Here is a 25,751-nt window from a genome sequence, read left to right as displayed (position 1 = left end):
CCTTTGATGGGGAAGTCTCGGAGAGCTCGTTCTCCTCCGATCCGCAGCGCTGGGGCGGCCCATCCGCGGCGGATGGTGTCGCACACACAGCCCCGCCTGGAGGAAAATGGCTTCTCGCCTCGCCGGTCTGTTCTTCGAGCCGGAGCCCTGGGTCTCCAAGCAAGGCTAGTTCGTTTGCGTGCCTCAGCTCTGGTGGCCGCACGGCCGGGCTGGGCCTTTCCCTCTCCTCCCTCGGCGCTCCCCACTCGCTCCAAGCCGTCGGTCTCCTCGCACGACGCTTGGCTTCGACGTCTCTGGTCCCGAGAGGGGAAAGCCAGTCAGCGGCTCCTCGGTCTGGGCCTGCCTCGACCTCTTCCCTTACCAATCGGCCCCTCTTTCCGGGCCGTCCGGGCTCGAGGGACCTCCCCACGGCCTCCGTAGCCGCCCTCCGGGAGCCCACGCTGGCCAGTGCCACAGGCCTCGGGGTCCCTCCCTCTCCAGGGAAGCCAATGGAGGTGGCAGGCAGCAGGGACGAGCCAGGGACGAGCTCTGCCGGGCTCTCGGGGCGGTCTCGACCCCCCCAACCCGCTCTTCTTTCCGCCATACCTTCCGCTGACATGATGTTGATGACCAGGTTGTGCCGGGCCGTCTCGAAGGTGCGCCGATTATAGGCCGTTATCTGGCAGGAGAGAAAAGGGCGAGCTGTGAAAAGGCCCCCTGAACGGCCGCGGCAGCAGCCCGGGGAAGGGCCCGTCTTTGGCCCCTCCTGAGCTCGGGGCCCCGTCCCCGCTGCCCGCCGCAGACCTCCTCCATCTCTGCGCTGCCACAAAGGGCCCGAGGCCACCCCCAGGCAGGAGAGCCTGCAGCCCCGGGGAAGCCCCCCCGCGGCCTGGGCCCCCTGGCGCGGCCGGCCTGGATTTGAGGGTGGGAGGGGGACGCCTTCCTGGGTGAGCCTGGGGGGGGCCGACGTCTCTGGTAGCCAGGCAGTCCCCTGCCCAGGCCCCCCCCAGGGCGACCTCCACTGCCGTGGAAAGGATGAAACAAAGATGGTGGCCGCAGGGGAAGGCCGTGAAGCAGCCGCTCTGAGCCACCCTTTGGGGTCCCAAACAACCCCAGCTCTGGGAGCTCCCCCGCCTTTAGAAACCTTCCACCCCGGGGGCTCAGGGCCGTCTCGCAGGGCACCTTTGGGTGCCAGTTCTGGGGTGTCGTCCCCCGCGGCCCAAGAGGCCTCGGCTGGGGGGGAGCCACCGGCTGGTTCTACAGATCTGGGGGCCCTCTCCGGCCCCCCCTTCCAGCTCAGCACCAGGGCTGCGCAGGGCCAGAGGCAGAAGAACTAGGCCACGGGAGGTGAGTGACTGGCCCAGGGTCACACAGCTGGGACATGTCTGAGGTCAGATGGGAACCCAGAATGGCCTGGCTCTGGGTGGGGCTCGCTACCCACTGAGCCGCCTGGCTGCTCGGCCCCTCGGCTGTCTGCGGGGCCACAGGCGGGGGCCGCCGGGGGTCTTTTCCCCCTTGGCTTCTCTCAGACAAGGTTCCCCGCCCAGACCCGGGAGGAGGAAGCGCGGCCAACCCGAGATCCCTCCGCCGAGCCGCGTACCTCGATGACGGTGGGCCGGCCCACGCTGTCGGCCGTGGGGGAGCCGTAGAGCACGCCGTCGCTGTAGGGCGTCCTCTGGATGTAGCGCAGCCAGCCCGGCCTGTCCGGGTAGCCCATGAGGTTGGTGTTGAATGTGATCGGGTCGTTGCTGACCTCGCCTGCGGGAGGAAGGGGCGGGGTCACGGGCAGCAGCTTCCGGCTCTCTCCCTGGGCCCACAGCCAGGCCCTTCCCAGGCTTCCGGAGAGCAGCCTGTGGAGGCTCGGCCGGCCGGGGCATCCCCAAGAACAGGGCGCCAGCCAGAGGCCTGGGGAAGGGTCCAGCTTCCTGGGCTTTCCTAGAGGCCGGGCAGCAGCCCAGGATGCTGCCTGGGGAGCCAGCGGAAGGGGGAGGGGCGCGCTCTCTTTTTAGCCCCTCCCCTTCCCTCTAGGAGTCCGGCTCTGCCCCTCCCCTTGGGCGCCCTCCCCACAGGCCCGAGAGGCGGGGCCTACCTGGCTTTGGGAAGGGCGGGAATTCCCCTTTAAAGTACTCGCGTTCCAGCACGTGGACAAAGAGCACTCCAGCGGAGGGGTACACGTTGCGGTCGGCCCGGCCCCGGGCGAGGATGGTGTACACTGCGAAGGGAGGAGGGGAGAGGGCGGTGAGCCACGGCCACGGGAGCTGGGCTCAACATCCGGGTTAGTAACAGGGCCAAGCCCCGCCCCGCCACACCCCGGGATCCTCTGGGGCGGCCCTTTCGCAGAGGGGGAGCCTGGGGGCTCCTGCTTTGCTTGGAAGGCACCTTCTGACCACACGGGGGCCAGACCAAGGCTGGGGGGGTTCCCCAGCACCCCGGTCCTGAACAAAGCGAAAGCAGGCCTTCGAGGGGGAGGCAGGGCTGTGGGCTTGTCAGGCCTCCCTCCATTGGAGTGAACCGGCTGTGCAGATCCAGGACTGCCAGTGGGAGGCCTCCCAGCCGGCGGGGGATCTCGCTGGGGCTTCCTCCTCTTCCCTTCTTCCTGCAGCGAGCGAAGCCGCCTGCTAATCCAGTGACGAGCCCTGCAGGGCTCGGGCCTTCCGTCCTTCAGGTCTCGGTGGCAGAGCCCCACTGCGGTCCCACCTCCTCACCGCGGGCCTCCCCCCTTCTTCCTCTGCACCCTCTGGCCCAAGAGTCTCCAGGCTGGGGGCCCAGCCCGACCCTCGGTGTCGTCTTCTCTGCCGCCCCTTCCCAGTCCTCCTGGCTCGCCCCGAGGCTGCCCCGTCCGACGTCTGGTCTCGCTGCTCTCCAGGACGCCCTCCTCACCGTGGCAGCCGGCGCGGCCTCGCCCTCCGGGTGGCCGCCTGGGCTCCGCGTGCCCCCGGCCTCCTCCCGGCCATCGTGGCTGTTTGAGAGGTCCGTGTGGGGGGGGAAGAGGAGGCCGTTTGGGAGGATGGAGACAGACAAGAGAAGGTCGGAGGCCCAGGGAAGCAGCTCATCCCACAGCCCCGAGGGAAGAGCCCCAAAGGCCGGCCTGGGGCCAGCCTCGGAGGCCCCTCCCCCGCAGAGCCTCGTGGACAGGGTTAAGAGCACGAATGCAACAGGAGGGCAAGCTTGGGCGCGGCCAGGCCCGGGAAAGCGCGAGGAGCGGGGCAGCGGACAGGGCGGCTCCGGGCGCGCCTCGACTCACCCTCCTTCGTCCCAGCAGCCTTTTTTCTGCTGCTGAGGAAGCCGTCGGCTCGGCCGGTCTTCGGGGGAAGCGGCCCCCCCGGGTCATCGGCGCTGCTTAGGCCGAAAGCTTGTCGGGAGAAACGTGCACAGAAAGGAGGCGTCAGACCCGGAGCGGCCTGTCCTGAGGTCCGAGTCCGCGTCTGTCCTCGAGCTTGCAAAGGGGGAAGCGGGCGAGGAGAGCCGGAGAAACCTCGGCGCCGGAAGGCTCTGGGGGTCCCCGGCGCTCAGCCGCACCCCGAAACTCGGCCGGGGGCCACTGTGGAGCCCGAGGGCCGGCGCCAGCCAGGCTGCTGTTCAGCTCAGCCAGGCGGCCTGGCGGGGACCCAAAGGAGGCTCCATCGATGCTGAGCGAATCAAGGGCTCCCTTTGGGCCAGGGCCGGGGGGCCGGGGCCAGAGAGGCTGCCTCCCTTGGGGCCGGAGAGGCGGCCTCCCCTTAGCCCGGGCCGGAGAGGCGGCCTCCCTTGAGGCCGGGGCCAGAGAGGCGGCCTCCCTTGGGGCTGGAGAGGCGGCCTCCCCTTAGGCCGGGGCCAGAGAGGCGGCCTCCCTTGGGGCCGGGGCCAGAGAGGCTGCCTCCCTTGGGGCCGGGGCGGAGAGGGGGCCTCCCTTGGGGCCGGAGAGGCGGCCTCCCCTTAGGCCGGGGCCAGAGAGGCGGCCTCCCTTGGGGCCGGGCCGGAGAGGCGGCCTCCCTTGGGGCTGGAGAGGCGGCCTCCCCTTAGGCCGGGGCCAGAGAGGCGGCCTCCCTTGGGGCCGGGGCGGAGAGGGGGCCTCCCTTGGGGCCGGGGCCGGAGAGGCTGCCTCCCTTGGGGCCGGAGAGGCGGCCTCCCCTTAGGCTGGGGCCAGAGAGGCGGCCTCCCTTGGGGCCGGAGAGGCGGCCTCCCCTTAGGCTGGGGCCAGAGAGGCGGCCTCCCTTGGGGCCGGGAGAAAACCAGAGGGTCCTGGGCTCACCCTGGCCTCTGCGTCTGGGGCCTCCTGGGCTCTGAGCTGTGCATGACCCCAGCAGTCCCGGGGCTGCCCCGAAGCTCCAGCCTCCCTCGGCCCATTCCTGCTGAGGCAGATCCGATGGGGGGAGGCAGTTTCCTTTCACCAGGATGTCCCCCCCTTTCTGCTAGCCCAGAGCCCAGAAGACGAGCTCCTCCTCCCCTGAAGCTGCCCGCTGGGCTGCCTGACCTGGAGCTGCACATTCTGCAGCAGCCTCCAGCCTCCCTCCCGCCATGGTGGGGCTCCCTGAGGGAAGGAGGAGCCGGGAGAGAGCAAGCAGGGCCTCCGTGGACGCCCCCACCCCTGGGAGACGAGGAACTGAAGCAAACTGAGGAGTGGGGGGCCTGGCCCAGGCGGCCACTTCTACACACATCCCCACTGAATCGTATCCACACCCTCATTGCCAGCCATCTACACTTCCCCGGGGTGCCAGGATGCCTGCCCTTCCCCCACCAAAAAAAGGGAAAAAAACAGCATTTAGCTCCAGCGGCTGGCATGCTATACTTCGTTGCCATGGCACCCGACCTCTGCAGAGAAGGGGGAGGGGCCGCTCCCATCTCCTGTCTGGGGCGGCCCCGTCACTCTGCGGCATCCCTCTGGATCCATCCGCCACCCCTGGCTTGGCTGGGCCCCTCCTTTGGCCCCCTTCAGCCTAAGGCACAAAGCGAGGAGTGACTTCCCAAGTGATGGAGAGTCAGGAGGGCCCCAAGGGGGGAGCTCCAGCGCCAGGCGTGTTCTGGGGGACATCATGGGGATTCCAAAGAAGAGGAGAAAAAGCCGGAATGAAGAAGGCGGCGCTGGGATGGGGGCAGTGAGGGGGAGAAAACCAAGGCGGGCCTCAGTGGCCAGGGCAGAGGCAGACAAAGGCCTGTCTTCATAAAAATGAGGGCAATGAGTGGGATGATGCAGCCTGGAGGCCCCAAAGCTGCCCAGAGGGATGGGGTTTGTCCTTCGGCCATGGAGGCCTCTTTTCTTAGGATCAGTCCTGTGCCATGGTGACCCAGCTAGGGCTCTGCCGCTCAGTGCCCCACCCCACCTGTAGTCTCCTTGGCAGAGATTCTGGAGGGGTTCCTCATTCTTTCTCCCGCTCATTTTTCAGGTGAGGGAACTGACAGTGACTTGGCCAGGGTCACCCAGCCAGTAAATGTCTGACGGGACTCTGGTTCAGGCTTCCAATGAGAATAAGCTGAGGTGTGCTAAAGAGCACCTTGTGGAGAGGAGTGAGAGGTGGTGAAAGGCCTTGTAAATGCCTTGTCCCAGGAAAGAAGAGCAGAGGAGGGCTGGAAAGCACATTGCATGGGAGCTCGACAGCTCCAGCGGCCTCCTGCTGAAGTGTGGGCCCAACTGGCCTAACGCGCCCACCCCCTCCCTGGCCCCCAGGACAGAAGCCCAAAGTGTCCTCAAGTGAGCCTGAGCCTCTACGGGAGGTGCCGGCTAAAAGCAACTGTCCCAAGGAGGCTGCCCCTCCTCAGGCTACCTTCCTGGTTCTTGTCTGGCCCCCATTAAAGGTCGGGCTCCTCAGCAACAAACCAAGACATCACCAAGACGGCCATCTCGGTCTTGGGGAAAACACTTTGTTATCAGGTGAACCCTGAAAGCCAGCCACCCCACCAGTACCCGGCACATGTCCAGCTCTGCTGGCCTGGGAACAAACAGGCTCCCCGCTTTCCAGTGAGAAGCTCCGTTTCCTAAGGGTTTCCCCAGTTTGCCGTTGTGCCCCCACAGGTCAGCAGGGACCCCGCAGCACCTGAATCAGTACGGGAGTGACGAGAACCTCAGGGACCTTTACTTCCTTTTTGTCAGCCCGCTTTCAGGTCACGGAACAGCACTGGGCTCTGACACGAGCCGTGACCCCGCTAGAAGCTGGGGATCCCTCCCTCAGGGGCCTCGGGGACAAAGATGCCCATGCCTTGGCCCCCTCTCCTCGCCGCAGAGGGAGGCTCTGGGACGGCCTCATCTCCCGAAGCACTTTTCTCTGTGCGCAGACCCCACTGTGAGGGGATTGGAAACAGGAACGAGGAACACGAGGTGAGAGATGGCAAAAGCGGGGAGCAGCGGGCTCAACGGGATGAGGCCCCCCCGGCCCGCTGCTCCCCAGAGCCGGCTCCTGCTCAGAACCCAAGCTGGCTGAGGCCCGCACGCTGGCAGGGATGGCCTCTCGGGAAGGTTCCTGCCAGTCAGTGTTGGGGGATCCCAACTCCTCTCTCCGGGCTCCGGGCCTTTCCCAGAGAACAGCTCATTCTCCAAGACTCGGTCCAGGATTCCCACCCTTCAGAGATGCCTCCTGAGGCTCTGCCGTAGAGTTCTCGGCTTACCCACCCACGAGTCTCCAGTGGCTGCTTGGGAAGCCTCCATGGAAAGGGCTCTGCAGCTCTACCGGTTTCTCTCCCCCTTGCCTGGTGAATCCTCCACACTCACAATGCAAATAAGAAAAAGCGGCTCACGTGGAACCCAGGACCCAAGAGATGCCACTCTGCTTCGGGGGTCCTCCTGAATGGCATCTGCCTTTGCCCAGTGAAGCCCTTCCAAGAGGCCTCTCCCACACAGATGCCATTCTGGCAATCAACAAGCACCCCCTGAGGCCCTACCAAGGGCCAGCCAACGCCGTCCTCTCCACGCCATGGACACGGGGCAAAGGGAATTGGGGAGCAGCAGGCACCACGCGCCACACCTCTCGGAAGCAGCCAAAACAGCGCAGTGAGAAGGCCGGGACACGGACCTTCCCCACCTTGGATGAGCACAGCCAACAGCGCACGCAATTCAAAGGGGGAGACGTGAGCAAACAGCAACAATAACCGGACTTCTAAAAGGTACAGTGGTGAGGCAACTCGATGAAAACTCAGAACATACTGAGGTGCAAGGCCCCACAAGCCAAGCGTCCAGGGAGAACAAAGGCAGATTAGACGCAAGAGCAACAATAATTCCTGGAAGACATTAAGGAAGGGGCTAACAGGAACCAAAACAAAAGCCAAATAGGAACGACCTACTCTTCTACTTCTCAGCCTGACGATGACCACTCCATGGCAAAGGCCTCCTTCCTCTCCCACCATCCCACCGGCCAATCATTCCCTTGAAATTCTTGACCTTTCATTCTTCCAGCTGAATTTTATTTCATTTTTCCAAATGGTAAAAGAGGTACAAAACCTTACTGAATGAAACGAACCTCTTCGAGAGCAAAATCAGTCCAATGGAAAAAGAGGCACGAAAGTCTTCTGAAGAAAACACCTCTTAAAAAGTTTGAATTGGGCAAATGGAAACTAATGACTCCACAAGACATCAAGAAATGATAAAACAGAAGTCAGAAAATTGGAAAAGAATTGAACAAAATGGGAACTAGTTCATTGGAAAAACAACTAACTTGGAAAATAGAATGAGGAGAAATAGTTTTAAAATTAATGGATTACCTAAAAACCATGATCAGCAAAAGAGCCTAGACATCATATTTCGAGAAATTATTGTGGAAAATTGCCCCCAGTATACTAGAATCAAAGGGCAAAACAGAAATGGAAAGGACCCACCGATCATCTCCTCAAAGAGATCCCAAAAGGAAAAGTTCCAGGGTCCTTGGCCAAGGATAAAACAGAGCAAACAGCCAAAAAGGAAACCATTCAAACAACACAGGGCTGCAGGCAGGATCACATAAGATTTAGCATCTCCCACCATTAAGGAGAAGAGAGCTTGGAATATGACATTCTGGAAATCAGAGGAACTAGGATTTCGACCAAGAATACCCTGCCTAACAAGCCTAAGTATGATCCTGCAAGGGGGAAAATGGGCACTAACGAGAGAGAGGACTTTCAGGCATTCCCAGTGAATAGTCCAGAGCAGAACAGAAAATAGAACATTCAAACCCAATACGCAGGAGAAGCATAAACAGATGAACATGAAAGAGAAATCACAAGGAACTACTGTTTACATTTCTGTATGGGAAGACGAGGCATGTAACTACTAAGAACGTGATCATTAGAGGGAGTTTCTCTTGGCAGAAGGCAAGCGGAGGAACTGATTATGATGTGAGAAAGAAGGCGGCGCTGGGATTCGGGGGAGAATTCTCTCCCAGAAAAGGAGGGCACAGAGAAGAGGAGGGAGGGTGTTTGAACCTCACGCTCATCCGAAGTGGCTCAAAGGGGGTAGAATGCCCAGTGGGTAAGTGGGAGGGGAAAGGCTAAAAGGAGGTAGTGATCAGGACAGTAAAGAAGGTATTGATTGGTCAGAAGTGAAACAGACTTAAGGAGGGGAAGGGGAAAAAGAGAGAAAGAAGGACAGCTAGAAGCAGATGTGATGGAGGGAAGTCGTATGCAGAACCGTGGACATGAATGGGAGCTCATACGTAAAACAAGGGCAGGCAGCAGAACGGATTAGAAGGCAGAATCCAACAATATGTTTGTTTACAAGAAACACACTTAAAGCAGAAAGACACACAGTTGAACTAAGAGTCTGGAACGTAATCTATTATGCTTCCGCCGAAGTAAAAGAGGCAGGACTGGCACGTGACCTCGTACAACGTCAGGGGAAGAAAAAATGACTTCCTTGAAGAGATAAGCGGAGGACATTGTGCTCAAAGGTGCCGTGGCCAGTGCCGTGGTCCCAGCACGGAATGGACGGCACGGCATCCGGTTTTCAGAAGGAAAAGTTCAATAAGGTGGTCCAAGTCCCCTGGGGTTCCTTCACCTCCTCCAAGTCAGACATGTCTAACCATGAGAAAAACAGGAAGAGCAGAAAATGGAATGAGAATCGGACACTCGGCTGTGCACAGCACACTCGCACCGCACTGATGAAGGCAGAAACGTTCCGCGCCTTTTGGGGCCCGAGAAGATAAAAATGGATTCTCTATCATGGCTGACTGACTGATTCTGTTGGAAAATAACTGATTTTGTCTGGGAACGGCTTAAGTCTCTGAACTGAATTCAAAATTCAGTAAGTAAGTATAGATTCGACTGAAAAATCACTGCCCTCATCAGGCTGCAGGAAATTTTCCTTAGCTCTGGGAGTGTGTGAAAAGGCGGGAGTAGCCGAGCTAGTCTTCAAGAATGCGGTTTGCTATCCCAAAGTCTCCAACGGAACACTGCTCCCAGGAGGATAAGTTGGCAGGGGGGAGGGCCCTTGTTGCCAGCCCCATGCCCGAACTCTGAACCAGTCAGTTCCTGCACCTCAGCTTTGTGGACAATCGTCTCATCCCCAGTCCCTCCGTGTCGTCCCCCCGGCTCCCCCAAGCCTATAAAAGCAGAACTGTGCTTCTGCCCCATGTATTGACAGGTTGCATGCCCCTGTCATCTTACATGGAGATCTGCCTCAGTTTACCCTTTTGTTAAGATTCCACTGAAGCAGCACTACCATGCAGTGAAAAGTACGACCAAAAAAGCACCTCAGAAGCACAGATTAAAGATGACTTGGAAACAAAAGACTCTAACCCTAAAGAATGAATGATAGAAACAGTCAATGCATTTTTATTTTCAGAAAACCCTTCTTACCTTGACTTGGGAGATCAGTGAGGGTTAGGCAGGTGGGGTCAAGTGACTTGGCCAAGAGCACACAGACGGGAAGTGTCGTGAGTCCTGTTTGAACCCCGGACCATCCACGGAGCCAGCAATCCATCCTCTTGGTAAGGATCGTGACAACGAGACCACAAAGCAGAGCGTGTGGGATGCAGCCAAAGCTGTGCATCCACGGATAGAAGAGAGGAAGAACAGGCCAATGAACTGGCGAGCAAGGAAAAGCCTAGAAAAAGAGCCAGCTGAAAGCCCTGATTAAGCACCGAAAAGCAAAGGAGATGGACTAAAGCTGAGTGTCAAACGAACTGGACTGACAGGAAAGGAGGAGCTGGTTTGGGGGAGGGCCCCCCCCCCACTAGAGACACCACGGCTTCATTTGGTTAGAGAACAAGAGGAGCCAACGCAGAATCAAAACGAAGAGCACACGGGAGAGTGCGAAGGGGAACAGTGAGCCACGGTGACAAGGCCCCCCCCATGGACACGGATGGCTATTTGCAGAAAAGGCTAACAAGAGCCGCCACCAAATCCTTGAATGAACCCTTCTTGGAGAAATGCATCGAGCAAGTCCTTGGTGAGGTTGCTCAGAAAATCCGCCGGCCGCATGGCTCGCCACGCCAATGCCAGCCACCGTGGTGACGACAGAGGCCCCTGGGCCCACCCACTGCTCACTTCCCTCGGTGGGCCCCTGAGCCCGGGAGACGGAAACAGGCTGCCAAAGGGCTGATGGGTTTCCCGGACAGATGCCCAAACACTGAGGACGGGCCGCGCACGAGCACAAGCTCCCCGGAGGAGCAGCTGGGACGCCGCCAGGAGCTGAGGGCTGGCTCAGTGCTGCGCAAACTGGGCGGAACACACGTGGCAACAGTCACCCTGTAGCCCTCCCTGTTCAAAAGCCTGGAGAGAGGCCTTGAAGGGGCCGAAGGGAATGGAGCGCAGCCTCCACCTACAACCACTGGAGGCCTCCCCAGCGCTCGGGATCCCACCTCAAGAGGGCTGAGCAGGGAGAGAAGGCAATCGGGCGGCCCCGGAAGCAATGAGAACGGAAAGACACGGCACGTGACATGCACACGATGGAAGGTGTTGCTGAAACAGTCCCCCTCCCTGCCCCCCCCCCAGCAAAGCTGCAGCAGACCCCAAGGAAAGGGAGCGCCCTCGCTCCAGGATGCCGACAAAGCTCGGGGGAGCCGCAGACAGAGAAGCGCCCAGCCAAGGGGCTGCAGGTGCCTCCAAGATGGGGAGTCCCCGCTGAGACACACCCAGCAAAGGAGAAACCTTCGTGGGCCCCGGGAAGGCGAAAGCCTGAGAGCTCGACTTCTGCAGGGTCACAGCAGCCGGGCTGATCTCAGTTCATTCCGAAAGAACGACCCCGCGGTCGGCGAGCCGACGGGAAGGTCTGCAGCATCTTTATGTTCCACGTGTTGCGCCTTGAGAATCTGTCCGCTAAAGTTCTCTAGAAAACCCTTGGAAGAATCCCTCTGCGAGCGAAAACATCCAGAAGACGCAGAGGCCGAGAACAGAAGAGAGTCGATGGGGGAAGCGCCCGATCGCAGCCCGCCTCCCGGAGCAGCAGGCGGGGAATGCCGGGACTTATGGGCGTCTGCAATGAGCCCCGAGATCCAAGCGCCCACCCAAGTGGCTGCCAACGCTGGCATGTGGACTCTCGGAGCTCGGGCTCTAGGCCAAAAGAAGGTCCAAATGAGGACAGGCTCTAGACAGAAGCAACACAGGAGAGAACCGAAAGCTGAACTGGGGGGGGGGGGGAAGGAGAGACAGAGAGACACACACACAGAGACAGAGAGAGAGGGAGAGAGAGACAGAGAGAGAGGGAGAGGGAGACAGAGAGAGAGAGAGAGACAGAGAGAGGGAGAGAGACAGAGAGAGACAGAGACAGAGAGGGAGAGAGGAACAGAGACAGAGAGAGAGAGACAGAGACAGAAAGAGAGAGACAGAGAGAGAGAGAGAGAGAGAGAGAGAGAGAGAGAGACAGAAACAGACAGAGAGAGGAACAGAGACAGAGACAGAAAGAGAGAGACAGAGAGAGAGGGAGAGAGAGAGACAGAGACAGAGAGAGAGACAGAGAGAGGGACAGAGAAAGAGAGAGAGAGGGAGAGGGAGAGAGACAGAGAGAGAGAGAGAGACAGAGACAGAGAGAGAGAGACAGAGAGAGGGAGAGAGACAGAGAGAGACAGAGAGGGAGAGAGGAACAGAGACAGAGAGAGAGAGACAGAGAGAGACAGAGAGAGGGACAGAGAAAGAGAGAGAGAGGGAGAGGGAGAGAGACAGAGAGAGAGAGACAGAGACAGAGACAGAGAGAGAGACAGAGACAGAAAGAGAGAGAGAGAGAGAGAGAGAGAGAGAGAGAGAGAGGGAGACAGAGACAGAAACAGACAGAGAGAGACAGAGAGAGAGGGAGAGAGAGAGACAGAGACAGAGAGAGAGACAGGGAGAGAGAGAGAGACAGAGAGAGACAGAAAGACAGAGACAGAGAGAGGGAGAGAGACAGAGACAGAGAGAGGGAGAGAGAGAGACAGAGACAGAGAGAGAGGGAGAGAGACAGAGACAGAGAGAGACAGGGAGAGAGAGAGACAGAGACAGAGAGAGAGAGAGGGAGAGAGAGACAGAGAGAGGGAGAGAGAGACAGAGAGAGGGGGAGAGAGAGACAGAGAGAGAAAGAGAGGGAGAGAGAGGGAGGGAGAGAGAGGAACAGAGACAGAGAGAGACAGAGACAGAAAGAGAGAGACAGAGACAGAGAGGCAGAGAGGGAGGGAGAGACAGAGAGAATCATGGGAAGTGAAATGGATCCTTTCCATTACATGAAATTAAAAGGCTTTTCCACAAATTAAACTGAAGCAGCCGAAGTGAGAAAGGAAGCAGGAAATGGGGGGGGGGGGGGTCGTCTACAGCAAATTTTCCTGAAAAAAGCCTCCTTTCTGGAATGTCCAACGAAGCGGCCCAAGCGGAAGTGAGGAAGAGAAGGGCCGCTCCGCTCCCAGCGATGGTCGCCAAAGGACGGGAAGGGCAGTTTGCTGCTGGGGAATGGAAGGCTTTGCTGGAAAATGCTCCAAACTCCTACCTGTTGGGGGAATGGCCACAGCCACGGGCTGGCCCGGCCACGGCACTGTGTGGGCTGACAAAGACCTGGAAACGAGGACCGTCCACCAAGGCTTGGCCGATGGCCGAGGAAGGGGGGAGCCCTTGGAGTGAGCGGAGCCCGGAGCCCGCAGAGGGGCCACAGACGGCCTGCAGGGAAGGCTTGGCTGCCCTGGCTGGGCTGGCAGCGGTCCGGTGGTCCCCCAGCCCTTCTGCCTCGCTGCCTTTTCCTGCCTAGAGTCAGTCGGGGCGCTCGAGGCCAGAGGACGGCGGCTCGCACTGGCCTAAGAGATGGTGGCGGCACGTTGGGGAAGTGCCTGCGAGGGTCCCCAAGCGCCGGCTGGTGGGCATCTGCCCCCGGGAGGTGGCTTCCTCCTGGCTCCTTGGGAGCTGGCAGACGCCGGAGGAGGCCCGAACCTCCGCTCACCTGAGCCCAGGTGGAGGGACGAGGCAGCCTCGGGCCGCCGTTGCCAGCGGGGGTTGCCCAACCCGGAACGGGCCGCCCAGCCGTGGCGCCGCCATCTTGGACGAGCTGCGGCTCCCAGAGGCCCTGGCGCGGGGCCTGCGCTTTGGGCGGGGCAGAATTCCTTGGGAGCAGCACTGCAGGCACGTGAGTCCTCCAGCCCCGCAGCGGCCCGAGGCTCCCCTTCTTCCCCGGAAGGCAGCTGAAGGGGCTCCTGAAGCCTCATTCCGGGTAAGGAGGAGAGCCCAGAAGGGGGCCGGCCTGGGCCTCCCCACCTCGGCTTCTTCCTGACTGGGGCGGGGGGGCGCCTGGGCGGAAGAGCAGAGGCTGAGAGTTGCTGCGGAGGGTCCCGAGCAAAGCGGTTTCCTGCCCCAAAGGGTGTGGGGGAGGGGTGCGTGCATACACGCGTGTCCCCGCGTGTGGGTGTGGCGGGCAGAACCACTAGGGAGGCCTCCTGGGATGGCTGGCGCGGGGGGCACAGTCGGGGCCCATTGGATCCCCCGCAGGCCTTCACCACCCCAAAGGAAAGGCCCGCCGGACCGGGCGGAGCTTTGGCTGGGCAGCCAGCAGGGGGCGTGCCCACGTCTCTGCCCACTCGGCACGGCGGGCACGAGGCCCAAAGGCAGGATGCTGCGGTGGGTGCCAGCAGAGGGTGGGGAGGGTCCCCCCAACACCCACTGGTGGAGACGGATTTGCAGGGGGGCCTCAGGGAGGGAGGGAGCGGCCAGAGGAGGAGGAGGGGCGGGGGAAGAGAGGAGGGGGCAGCAGCGCTGGGGCTGCGCTCAGTTGCCAACACGGGTGGGTGGGAGGGGCCCAGGCCCAGGCCCGGGAGCTAGCGGTGAATACGGGGCCCCTCCCTGAGGGAGGGGGCTAGCCGCCCTCTGGCCCAAACGGGACGCGGGCGGGGTGGGACCCGGCCCGGCCGCTCACCTCCTCCACACATCCCACCCCGTCCTTCCCCGGGGATCCACGCGGACGCACCTGTGAACAGAATCAGAGCGGCGGCGGTGGCGGAGCTTCTGCCCACGCAGGGTCCCCCGCCTGCTCCTCCGGGCGCCCGCAGCATCCTCCTGGTCAGTCTCAAGCTCGGGCTCAGCCCAGGCTCCTTAATTCACTCGGCCTCACTCAGCCCCGCCCGGCCGGGCCAGCCTTACTCTCGCGCTCCCCCTGTCGGCCGCTCATTAGCATTGCAGTTCCCTGGCCCGCCCCGCCCCCGCCAGCCGCCTCTGCAGCAGCAGGCGCTAGGAGCCGGGCGGGGAGGGGCGGAGCCCGTCCCGCGCATGCGCGTTAGCTTTCTTATCGCCTCCCCGCGCTCTGCTCTGCCCAGACGGAGTCGAGTCTCGCCTCGTGCAGTCGCTTCTCCCGACGCTCCTGCCGCCTTCGCCCCCTGGGCTCCCCCACGGCCCGCCCGCCCGCTCCCAGCCGGCGCCTCCCGAGGGGCCGGACCCGTGCCAGCCTCGAGCCACCAGCGCAGGCTGTCCTAGAGCCGGGAGTCGGTAAGGTGGAGCCCGCCTTCGAGCAGGGCAGTCCCCCGGTGCCTCCGCCCCCGTCGGAGGAGCCCCCAGCCCCGGCCAGCGGCCTCCTCACAGTCCCCGCAGCTCCTTTCTCCAGGCCCTCCACGGGCGCGGGTTAGACGCCCACCGCTTCAGTCAGGGGGGAGGAGGCGCCCCGCGGAGGGCTGTGCCCAGCTGGCCCGAGTAGGGCTACCGAGTAACTTGGCTTTGAGGGGCTCCAGTGACGGAGGGAGGGTGGCAGAAGGTCCGGGCTCCCCACGAGCTGGACAAAGGTGCGGAGGGCAGGGTTAGAGGTGGTCAGCCCGGCAAGCGAGCTGCCCGAAGGCCGTCGGGCTCGATAGGAGAGGGGCGGCGAGAGCCCCCGGGGAGGGGGGGAGCGTGGAAAGCCCTCGGCGCTTGGGGGGAGCCCGGAGCCAGGGATCCGCAGAAGGAGCCCTCCGCGGTGTCCAGGTGAGTGGCGATGGGGAGCGTGTGTCTGCGGGAGCCCTGACAATGCCAGGAACAGATAGGAGAGGGGCAGGGCGGAGGGGAGAGCCTTGGCGGCGCGGAGGACCAGGTTACACACCTGCTGCGGAGGCTGGAAAGCGCCCCCCCGCCAAGTTCGGAAAAGAGGGGGGGGCGAGGCGGGGGCTAAGGCGGCGGCATTGATTGGTGGAGGGTCCGCGGCTCCTCGGCTGGACCCAGGGGAGCGGGCGAGATCCCTGAAAAACGGAGAAAATGGAGCCGAGAAGGGTCCGAAAGGGGGGATGGGGGTGCAGAGAAATTGGAACTGCGTGGAAAATCTGGGTGGAAACGCTGCAGCAGACAGGTGGGCGGGACCCCGGGAGGGGAGGGGGGTCTGTGGAGCAAATGCCGCATAGACCAGGAAGTGAGGGAGGGAGGAGAGGAGCAGGACTTGGCTGGCGGAGATTGGAGGAGGGGGAGAGGGGACGGGGTGGGCGGGCTCCAAGTGGTGCATTGGCGTCATCGGTGGCTTCGCCGATGCGGCTTTGCAGAAGCGCAGACTTCACCTCTGTGCCTCAGTTTACTGTTCTGTAAAATGGGGGAAGCTTTTGGAAGAAGCCTTAAGGCCCCAGGTAATGCGGTAAGAACACATGGTTCATTGGCCGCTGCGGCGGACCGCGGGCTCCGACCCCTCCCTTGGGTGCTCAGTGCCGCACTAGGGAGGGGCGTCCCCTCTGACGCTCTAAGCCTAGCCCTGTCGCAGCCCCCTCCCATCTTTGGGCCTCCCCCCCCCCCTGCAGACCTCTGCAGATGCGGAAGCGGCCAATGCGGACCCTCGTTCTGCCAGCCGCCAGCCCCGCCCCTGGGGAGCTGTCAGCCCGCTCCTTGCTGCAGTGCCCCCACCGCATCTCCCAGCCTAGCCCCCTGAGCCGCAGTGGCCGGCCCCGCCCCCTCCTCTGCAGTCAGCCTGCGCTGGACCACCGATACCCGGAAGTGGGCCGGCCGCCGCCACTGCGGACCCCACCCGATTTCTGCCGCAGCCCAGCGGCGCCCCCCCCCCGCCCCCCCTGCGGACGCCAGAGAAAAAGCGAGGCTTTCCTATGGGAACTGCAGCCCCCGCCCCGCCCCCCCCTTGGAACCAGCCTCTACGGGGATGCCTGCGAGGCTACCTCAGCCCCCCTCCCCCATCTAGTCTTCACTGGCGGCCGCTGGGCAACCTCGAGACCCCAGTTTTACAGCACTCTTCCGCAGGGGGGCGCCATTGCCTGCCCTAGTCCAGCTTGAACTGAACCCCAGCCCCGCCCCCTCCCGCAGCAAGGTCCAGCCCGCCTCGACCTCCAAGCCTTCCCTTGACACTTGGGGCCCCGGTTCTTCTCTCGGAGGGGTCTCGGCTCTCGTTTCTGGTCATCTAGCACCCCAACCTGCCTGAGTCTGCAGGCATCTAGAGCCCCCCTTCAGTATCTCAGAACCCCATGTGGGAAGAATCGAGCCTTCCCGCAGCCCCTCCCCATTGACTGCCCCCCCAGGATAGCCCAGTTACTGCCCCATAGTGCAGGCCTCCCATGAAATGAGCCCCTCCCCAACCCCCCAATCCACGACCTGTCCCCCAGAATCAGCCCCCCAACACTTCAGCCCTCGGGTTTCAAATCCCCTCCCCATTTTTGAATAATCTAGAACCAACCCCCCAAAAATGTAACTCCTCAAACTCCCAATTTACATCCTGCCCCCTCCAGAATATCCTTATCACTCTGGTCCTCTAGAATCCGCCCCCCCCACAATTGTTCTGATTTCAAATCCCCTCCCCATTTTTGAATAATCTTTCCCCTTCCAAAACTATCCTCTTTCCCCAAATTCCTTCTCAATTTAATATCTGCCCCCCCAGAATACCCTAATCACTTTGTGCTCTAGAATCTCCCCTCCCAATACTATAGCCTTCTGATGTCAAATCCCCTCCAATATTTTCAGTAATCTAGACCATAGGGGGGAAATTCTGAATCAAACCCCCTCCCAATTTACTGTCTGCCCCCCAAAATATTTTAATGTCTTTGTTCCTCTAGAATCAGCCCCATCATAACCAGCCCTTCATACTCTAGTCCTCTGATTTCAAATCTCCTGTCCAGTTTTGAATAATCTAGCCCCCCTGAAAAGAATCCTTTTCCCCAAACTCCAACCCATTATACTATCTGCCCCCCGAAATATCCTAAATTACTAGGGACCTCTAGGATCCTCCCCTAAAGAGTAGTCCTCTGATTTCAAATCCCCTCCCCATTTTTGAATAATTTTTCACCTTCTAAGACTATCCTCTCTCCCCAAACTCCTTTCCAATTTAACATCTGTACCCCCAAACATCCTAATCGCTTTGTGCTCTAGAATCACCCCTCCCAATACTATAGCCTTCTGATTTCAAATCCCCTCCCAAAATAGTCAACAATCTAGACCATACAAAAAGTTCTCTCCTAACCCTCCCCCCCTAATTTATGATCTGCCCCTCCCAGAATATCCTAATCACTCTGGCCCTCTAGGATCTGCCCCCCATACGTCAGTCCTCTGATTTCAAATCCCCTCCCCATTTTTCTATAATCTGGGACTTGGCAAAGAAAAATTCTCACTCCTCAACCTCCCTCCCAATGGACTCTCTGCCCCTCCAGAATATCCTAATCACTCTATTCCTGTAGAATCACCCCCTCATACTCGGGTCCTCTCATTTCAAATCCCCTCCCCCATTTTTCAATAATCTAGAACCAACTCCAAAAAATCTGACTCCTCAAACTCCCAATTTACAACCTGTCCCCTCCAGAATGTCCTAATCACATGGTCCTCTAGAATCAACCTCCCCCCAAAGTGGGACACTTCACAAATGAGTTCAAACACCTAGAATTTCAATTATTGGAACCGTAATTTATTAATAAAAGAGAGAAAGAATCTACCAGCTGGGGCAGAATTCCCTAATGGAAAACTATGCGGTTTGACATTAAGGAACAGATTATATACATTACAGAGTTCTTATCTGACAACAAACAAACCTTAACACAGGAATGTGGGGTCCGAGATGGGGGGATAATTCTTAGATTTACGAGGGGGCTGTTATCCAAGGGGTGCTTATCTTTATTAGCCAAATGTTAGTTCGCTGGCCCTTTGATATTCCTGAAATTCCTCTTTTGTCTCTTGCCACCCAAGCTAAGCAGAAACCAGTTTGTTATGTGCCTAAACAGCTTGATCTCCTGGAGGGAAGTGAAGCCAGGTCGGTCCCCTAAAAATGCAGACAGGGGTCTGCTTTATTTTTAATTTTTCCATCTTTGTTTTTTGGGGGGCTACTTCACCCTCAATACTTCAGACCTTTGATTTCAAATACCCTCCTCATTTTTTCAATATTCTAAATCCTACCAAAAAAATATCTCTTGAAACTCCCTCCCAATTTACAACCTGCCTCCCCCAATATCCAAATCACTCTGGTCCTCTAGAATCACCCCCCCCCATACGTCAGTCCTCTGATTTCAAACCCCCTCCCCGTTTTTGAATAATTTTTGATCTTCCAAAACTATCTTTTCTCCCCCAAATCCCTCCCAATTTACTATCTGCCCCCCAGAATAGCCCAATCCCTCCTCTAAAATCACCCCTCCCCCACATGATAGATCTCTGGTTGCTATTCCCATTAAATGGTCAACAATCTAGACCATACAAAAAGTTCTCTCCTAACCCCCCTAATTTAGGATCTGCCCCCCATACGTCAGTCCTCTGATTTCAAACCCCCTCCCCATTTTTCAGTAATCTAGAACCAACCCCCAAAAATCTGACTCCTCAAACTCCGAAATGACTCTCTGCCCCCCCCAAATATCGCAATCGCTCTGGTCCTCTGGAATCGGCCCCCAAGCCCACCCCCCATCACTGTTACCATCTGGCCTCCGATGCCCCGCCCCGCCTCGCTTATCCTTCCTGCCTTGCAGGCAGCCCCTTCCCCATCACTCCGCCTCCTTTTAGTCCTCACCTTCCCTGAGCCCAGGGGCAGCCCACTGGGGGGGGGCGGGGTTCGGGCCAGATTTGAACCCAGGACCTCCTGGCTGCGCCCTTCCCCCGCGTCCCCCTGACGCTTGCTCTGTCTCCCTCATGGCAGGAACCTCGGAGCAGACCACCGCGCCTGGGGGTGGCGCCCCACCAGACCCCCCACCCCGGGGTGGGGGGGAGGGCTCCCCGGAGGAGGAGGAAGAGGAGGACCCCGGCCAGAGGATGTGAATCGCGCTCAGAGCCAGGTCGGGTTCGTCGAGGCCGGGGCCGGGGCAGCCCCTGGCCGGCGGGCACTGAGCGACCCTCCCCCAGCCCCGCGCCCTCTAGCATGCCCGGCAGCGCCCACCGCTGCATGATGGAGGACCTCACGGCGGAGGTGCAGGCCCTGCGCGCCCAGCTGCTGCAGCAGAGCGAGGAGAACAGCAGCCTGCAGAGCCAGCTGCTGCAGCTGTCCGAGGAGAACGCCAGCCTGCGCGGGCAGCTGCAGGCCGGCCCCGGGCCGTCGGGCGCGCCGCGCGGCAAGTGCCCGGTGGGGCTCCCCGAGAAGTTCGACGGCACCCCCGAGATGCTGCCCAGCTTCCTGGCGCAGAGCCGCCTCTACATGGAGCTGCGGCCCGAGGACTTCCCCAGCGAGCACGTGCGCGTCTGCTTCCTGGCCAGCCTGCTGAAGGGGCGGGCCGCGCGCTGGGCCACGCCCTACCTGCTCGAGTCCAGCCCCCTCCTGCACAACTACGAGGCCTTCCTGGACGAGCTCAAGCAGGCCTTCGAGGACCCGCAGCGCAAGGAGGCGGCCAACCGCAAGATCCGGCGCCTGCGCCAGGGCCCCGGCTCCGTGCTGGACTACGCCAGCGCCTTCCGCCTGTGCGCGCAGGACCTGGACTGGAACGAGCCGGCCTTCATCGACCAGTTCCTGGAGGGCCTCAGCGACCCCATCCAGGACGAGCTGGCGCGCGTCGAGCTGGCGCGCTCGCTGCCCGCCCTCATCAGCCAGTGCCTGCGCATCGAGGGCCGCCTGAGCGCGCGCCGCGCAGGCGCCGCCCCGCCCTCCCCCGAGGCCGGCCCGCCCCCGGCCCGGCCCCAGCTCACGGCCGAGGAGAGGGAGCGCCGCCTCCGGCTCAACCTGTGCATGTACTGCGGCCTGGCCGGCCACTACGTGGACAGCTGCCCGTCCAAGAAGCCCAAGTGCCCCGGGGTGGGAAACTGCCCGGCCCCGCTGTAGAGGGACCCCCAGCGCCCGGGCCGGAAACAGAAAGGTCCCCCCCAGATGACGCGTCATCTTCGCACCTGCAGCTGCTGCTGACGCTGCACCTGCCGGACGGCTCGTACTGCGCCGTGCGCGCCATGATCGACTCCGGCGCCTCCGGCAACTTCATCGACCAGGACTACGTGGCGCAGACGGGCATCCCCGTCCAGATCAAGTACTGGCCGGTGCTGGTGGAGGCCATCGACGGGCGGCCGCTGGCCTCGGGCCCCGTCACACAGGAGACGCCCGAGCTGCTGGTGGACATCGGCGAGCACCGCGAGCGGCTCTCCTTCGACGTCACGCAGTCGCCCTTCTTCCCGGTGGTGCTGGGCGTGCGCTGGCTCGCCCAGCACAACCCCTCCATCGTGTGGAGCTCGCGCACCATCGTCTTCGACTCGGACTACTGCCAGCGGCACTGCCGCGCCGCCCCCCGCCCGCCCGAGCTGCCCCCGCCCCCGCCGGCCCCGCCCCCGGCGCCCTGCGCCGCGCCCTGCGGCTGCCCCTGCGCCGCCGCCGCCGACCCCGAGCTCCTGGCCGTGCGGGACTTCCTGGCCAAGAACACCAAGTGGCTGTGCTGCGCCGCCGCAGCGCCCGTCGTGCTCCTGAAGAGGGTGGGCGAGCTCTACCTGGGAGACGGCCCCGGGGCCGTGGCCGTGTGGAGCCAGTGCCCACCGCCCGCCGCGCCCTTCGTGCTCTACCAGCTACAGGCGGCGCCCATCTACCGCAGCCACTCGCCGGCCGGCTACACCACCTGGTCGGTGCTGGGCCGCGAGGCGGGCGGCAAGCTGTGCCTCATCCCCTTCCTGGTCACGGCCCACCCGCGCTGAGGTGGCCGGCGCGCCCGGCCCGGCCTGTTGCCAAACCCAGACTCCGCACCAGCCCCCCACCACAGCACCAGCAGCCCGGCTGGTCCCTCGATCGGCGCGTCCGGCGCCGCCGTGCTCAGCCCGTCCAGGGCTCTGAGATCAATCCGGCCTCTCGGAGGGAGGCCTGTGAAAACCCACCATCCTGTACAGAAGATTGTGGGGCGCGAGACCCCCGCTGGCCCCCCTGTACACTACTGCCAGCGCCGGGTCCCCCTCGCCCCCCCCCTCGTCTCCCTCTTCCCGGGATCCTGCCTTAGTCTTTCTGGTCGTCCGGACCGGAATCCTGTTCTGTGCCCCTCCCCCAGACCGAGCCCCGCCCCCACAGGCCTCGGGGACCCCTGGGCCCCCTCGGAGCCTCCTTCGTGAACACCCGCTTGGCAGGAGGGAGGATGGAGCTGCCCCCTCTGGAGGAACTCCCATGGAGGCTGGACAAATGCTTGGTGGGGCTTCTCTTAAGGGGACTCATTTGAGACTGGGCTGGACTTGTTGGCCCTTTTTCACCTTTACGGTTCTGTGCTGCTTGACTGCGTGAAAACGGCCCCCCGAGAACCCCCCCCCTGGCTCCCAGCCATCCCCCGGCGAGCGGGCCTTCCTGCTGCCCGGCCGAGCCCCAACACCGCAGGCCTTGGGCTGTCAGGAGGTCCGGAAGCCCATCCCAGCCCTCTGGCCCTCGTCATCCCATCGGCTAGCTCATCCAGGCCAGGAGAGCAGGGAAATGAATTCCCAGCCCCGCTTTGCCCCGAGACCCCCCCCCTTCGTCAGTGGCCTTTGCAACTTCCGCTAGGGCCCCCCCCCAGATCAAAGTTGTGTCCATTCCAGAGCCTTTAGTAAGAATTCCAGAGCCAGGAGACGCTGTGTGGGCCGGCCACCCCGCAGCGCTCCCAACCAGCGTCCCCAAATCGTCCTCGGCTACTCCCCCAGTGTCCTCGACAGTGCCCTTAGCTGTTCTCAGCCCTCTGAGAATCCTGACCAATCCCGGACCAGCCAAGCCCGGGCGGCGCGTCGTCGTCGTCGTCGTCGTCGTCGTCGTCGTCCAGAGCTCGGAAGGGTGAACGGAGGAGCATCGGGACCCAAACACCAGAATCCCAGCGCCCGACCACCCCCTTCCAGTCCACAAAGGCCATCCCTTCGCCCGCCCAGGCTCCACCCTTTGCTCCAGAGCCTAGATCCAATGATCTGCTGTCCAGTGAAGATGCTTTCTCTCTTCTTCCCTGCTTCTCTCCCCTTCTCCCACTTTCCCCTCCCTTCCCTTCCTTCTTCCCCTCCTTCCGTCCCTTCTTCCCTTCTCTTCCTCCTTACCTCCCTCCTTTCCTCCTCCTCTCTCCTCCCCTTCCTCTCTTCTTCCTTCCCTTCCTCCCTCCCCTTTTTCTTTCCCTGCTTTCCTTCCAACCTCCCTTCTTCCTCTTTCCCTCCCTCCCCTTCCCCCTTCCTCTCTTTTTTTCCTCTCCTTCCCTCCACCCTCCTGTTCTCCCTCCCTCCCTCTCCTCCTCTTCCCTCCTTTTCCTCTTTCCTTCCTCCCTCTTTCCCTTCCCTCCTTCCCTCTCTCCTTCCTCCCTCCCTTCCCTTCCTTCTTCCTTCCTTCCTCCCTTCCTTCCCTTCCTTCTTCCCTTCTCTTCCTCCTTACCTCCTCCTCTCTCCTCCCCTTCCTCTCTTCTTCCTTCCCTCCCTCCCTCCCCTTTTTCCTCCCTGCTTTCCTTCCAACCTCCCTTCTTCCTTTTTCCCTCCCTCCCCTTCCCCTTCCTCTCTTTTTTCCTCTCTCTCCCTCCCTCCCTCTCCTCTTCCCTTCCTCTTTCCTCCCTCCCTCTCTCCTTCCCTCCTCCCCCTCCCCCCTCTGTATACCTTCCCTCCAAACCGGAGCTTCTTCCCAATCCGGCTCTTGGGGCCCCAGAAGCGAGGTGAGCCCCCTCTCCCGACTGGCTTGAGTCTCTGTCTCATCTCCAGGTCACACGCATCCCAGTCTGGCCCACCCATTGCCCAGGGAGCCCCCGGACGTAGAAGGCGGAGCCGTCCTGGGCGCCACCATCCCCAGAGGAGGGGCTCCGCAGCAGCAGCAGCAGCAGCAGGAGGAGGAGGAGGAGGAGCCCCGGGCCACGAAGCACCTGTGGCCTGGGAACACGCTCATTCCGAGGTGCTCATGCGCATTCGGTCGTGCCTTTACGCCCCATCGGGGAGCGCGCAGACCCACGTCCTCTGGCTGTCCTCAGCCAGAGGTCTCCGGCCAGGGGCTGGGCTGGCCTCGGCTCGACGAGGCCACATGCGTGACTCTGTGTGACCACTGCAAGACGCGGCGGCCGGGCCCGCCCTTCGCCTGAGTGACACGCACTGGGCGTGCGTCACCAGCCCCGGCCCAGTGGCTCGCCGCTATTATATTCCTGATTGTTGGGTGCTCTACCACACTCGAGACTCGTTCGAGATTCTACGGTGCGAGGATGGGGGCCGCGCTGCCCGCGCCCCCCTCCTGCCAGCACGTCCTGCTATCAATATCCCGCTCCACCCGGTCCGTGTGAGCCACCAAAGGAGTCGTGGGAGGGGGGCATCCCAGGACCGGGACGAGGACCTTCCCCGAGGCTCACCCGCCCCCTGTGTGGCGGTCCGGCCGGCGGCCCCCCCCCGGCCCATCCGGCTGCCCCCCCAGCCAAGGGCCGCCGGCCCCTCGCCCAAGCGCGTCCCTTGCTCACGATCTCCCCCCTCGGGAGAGTTCAGAGACTGCACCCCAGCAGCCCACAGGCTCTCCGGGGGCCACGCCCACCAGCTTGTCTTAGGCTGACTAGGAAGGGAAGGTCTGGGCGAGCCCCGGGCCCTGCGCCGTGACGGGACGCCCCAGGGCCCCGCCGGGCCACTTTGGCCTGCTCTCTCGAATCAGTCGCCTCCCAAGTGCTCAATGTTGCTGGACCCTCCCTGGCTCCTGCGTGGACCCTGCCGGCTGCGCTGTGGCTGCCCCGAGCCCTCCTTCCTCCGTCCAGCAAACAGAGCAGAGACAGGCCCAGGGACGCGATTTGGCGCCCACTCAAAGTCTACGATTGCCAAAACTCTGCCCTGCAGAACATTCGTGTGTCGCCAACTGCCTACCGCGAAGAACCGACGAGCGAGCGAAATGCCGACGGAGCTGTCCACGCTCGGTCGGGCCACGACTTCACTCTTCGGAAACATTGTCCCACGCTCTCTCTGCGTGCCTCCTCAGTGCTGCATGTCCGGTGTGTAATCCGTGTTGGTCGTGTTGTTGTTCCTGTCTGTGAAACAGCTGCCCCGCCCCCCTCTCCCCACCGCCACTGATTCCATTCTCCATGTCGGAGAGTTAGCCGAGTCGCGTGTGTCACGGGTGTGTCTCGATATGGTGACCGTCGTCTGTTGTCCGAGTGTCCGCGTGGTAGCGATTGTGCTCGTGTCGGGTTGGCGGCCTCCGAGGTGTGTCCAGGGGAGTCGATGTTCGTAGTGAATCGTATCTCAGCAGTGAAACAGCCAGCAGTGGAGTCCTTGATGGGGAACAGAACCGCCAGAGGAGCGTCGATCGGGATTCAAGATGGCACGAAGAAGCGTGTCCTCCCTCGGACGCCGGCCAGAGGAGTGTGCCCGGGTGGATGCCGGGCGCCGAGGGAGCATGCAAAGGCACGCTCAGTCATCTCCCAGAAGAGAGAGGGGTTCGGCAGGGGCCTGACCCCGTGTGCACCCCATCTCTGTGGTGCGAGGAACTTCCTGTGACCCACGACCATTAATTAGACTGCTCCCACCATGCCCTGTGATGTTGAACCAGGTGCAAGTTGGAACTGGATCATCCTGGCTTTTTGTGTTGGAGCCACTGAAGAAGCTTGTGAGGGGTGGAGAGGAAGAAGAGAAGGAGCTTCCCCAGAGGTTCAGGGACGGAATTCATGATGAGATGGCTGTTCAGTCTGTTGGACCACGGGCTACTCTCCTCTCTGAATCCTATTTCTTTGGTGGAATCAAAAAGCTTGTTAGTCATTGAAATAAATGTTAAGTGATTATGTTTAAAAAAAGTAATATATATATGTTCGTGTTCCGAAATAAACTTCCAAAAGCTGTACCACCCCAGTGAGCCGTTCTTCATTGCCGAATCGTCCCGTGTGCCTAGGACCGGGGCTCTGATAGCTGGGGGTCCTCACCGACAGGGAAAGGGGGCTCCATCGCCCTTCTGCCACTCCATAAAAGGCAGCAGATTCGGAGGGGGGGAGCTGAGCACCAAGAACGATGCCTTGCTTTGAGGCAGTTGGTGGAAACTCCAGGATGGACATTCGGGGCTTTCTCTCCAGGGAGGAGCGGCTCCAGAGGGACTTCTTAGCAGGCTATGACAGAAGGGAGGGGAAAGTGTTCCAGGCCTGGGGATGATGGCCAGAGGGCCCCGAAGAGGCCCTTATGGCCAAGCTTTTGGAGCCCAGCAT

At 61.4% G+C, this 25,751-nt stretch overlaps 2 protein-coding genes across 14 annotated transcripts in view; one reads left to right on the top strand and one right to left on the bottom strand.

The window, feature by feature from the left end:
- SGCE (sarcoglycan epsilon) overlaps positions 1 to 14,609 on the bottom strand; it is a 30,130-nt gene extending 15,521 nt beyond the window's left edge. For 2 of the 13 annotated variants that reach the window (XM_056800943.1, XM_056800947.1), the window contains exons 1-4: positions 13,253 to 13,602; positions 2,069 to 2,191; positions 1,580 to 1,737; positions 586 to 658 (exon numbers count right to left, since the gene is read on the bottom strand). In XM_056800943.1, coding sequence (XP_056656921.1) covers positions 586 to 658; positions 1,580 to 1,737; positions 2,069 to 2,191; positions 13,253 to 13,514 — 616 coding nt within the window. In that variant the 5' untranslated portion in view covers positions 13,515 to 13,602. Of the gene's footprint in view, positions 1 to 585; positions 659 to 1,579; positions 1,738 to 2,068; positions 2,192 to 3,223; positions 3,332 to 12,808; positions 13,104 to 13,252; positions 13,604 to 14,269 lie in introns of those variants that run through there. The other 11 variants (XM_056800948.1, XM_056800950.1, XM_056800945.1 and 8 more) reach the window with 11 other exon arrangements.
- On the top strand, positions 14,517 to 25,399 carry PEG10 (paternally expressed 10). The gene is given in 3 exon segments (XM_056800942.1): positions 14,517 to 14,784; positions 19,358 to 20,429; positions 20,432 to 25,399. Coding segments are annotated over 2 exon segments (1,740 nt in total). The 5' UTR covers positions 14,517 to 14,784; positions 19,358 to 19,576; the 3' UTR covers positions 21,319 to 25,399.
- The last annotated feature ends 352 nt before the right edge of the window (positions 25,400 to 25,751 follow it).

The sequence above is a fragment of the Monodelphis domestica genome, chromosome 5, assembly GCF_027887165.1.
Source record: "Monodelphis domestica isolate mMonDom1 chromosome 5, mMonDom1.pri, whole genome shotgun sequence".
Lineage (NCBI taxonomy): Eukaryota > Metazoa > Chordata > Mammalia > Didelphimorphia > Didelphidae > Monodelphis > Monodelphis domestica.
This window is presented reverse-complemented; position numbering and strand designations above follow the sequence as displayed.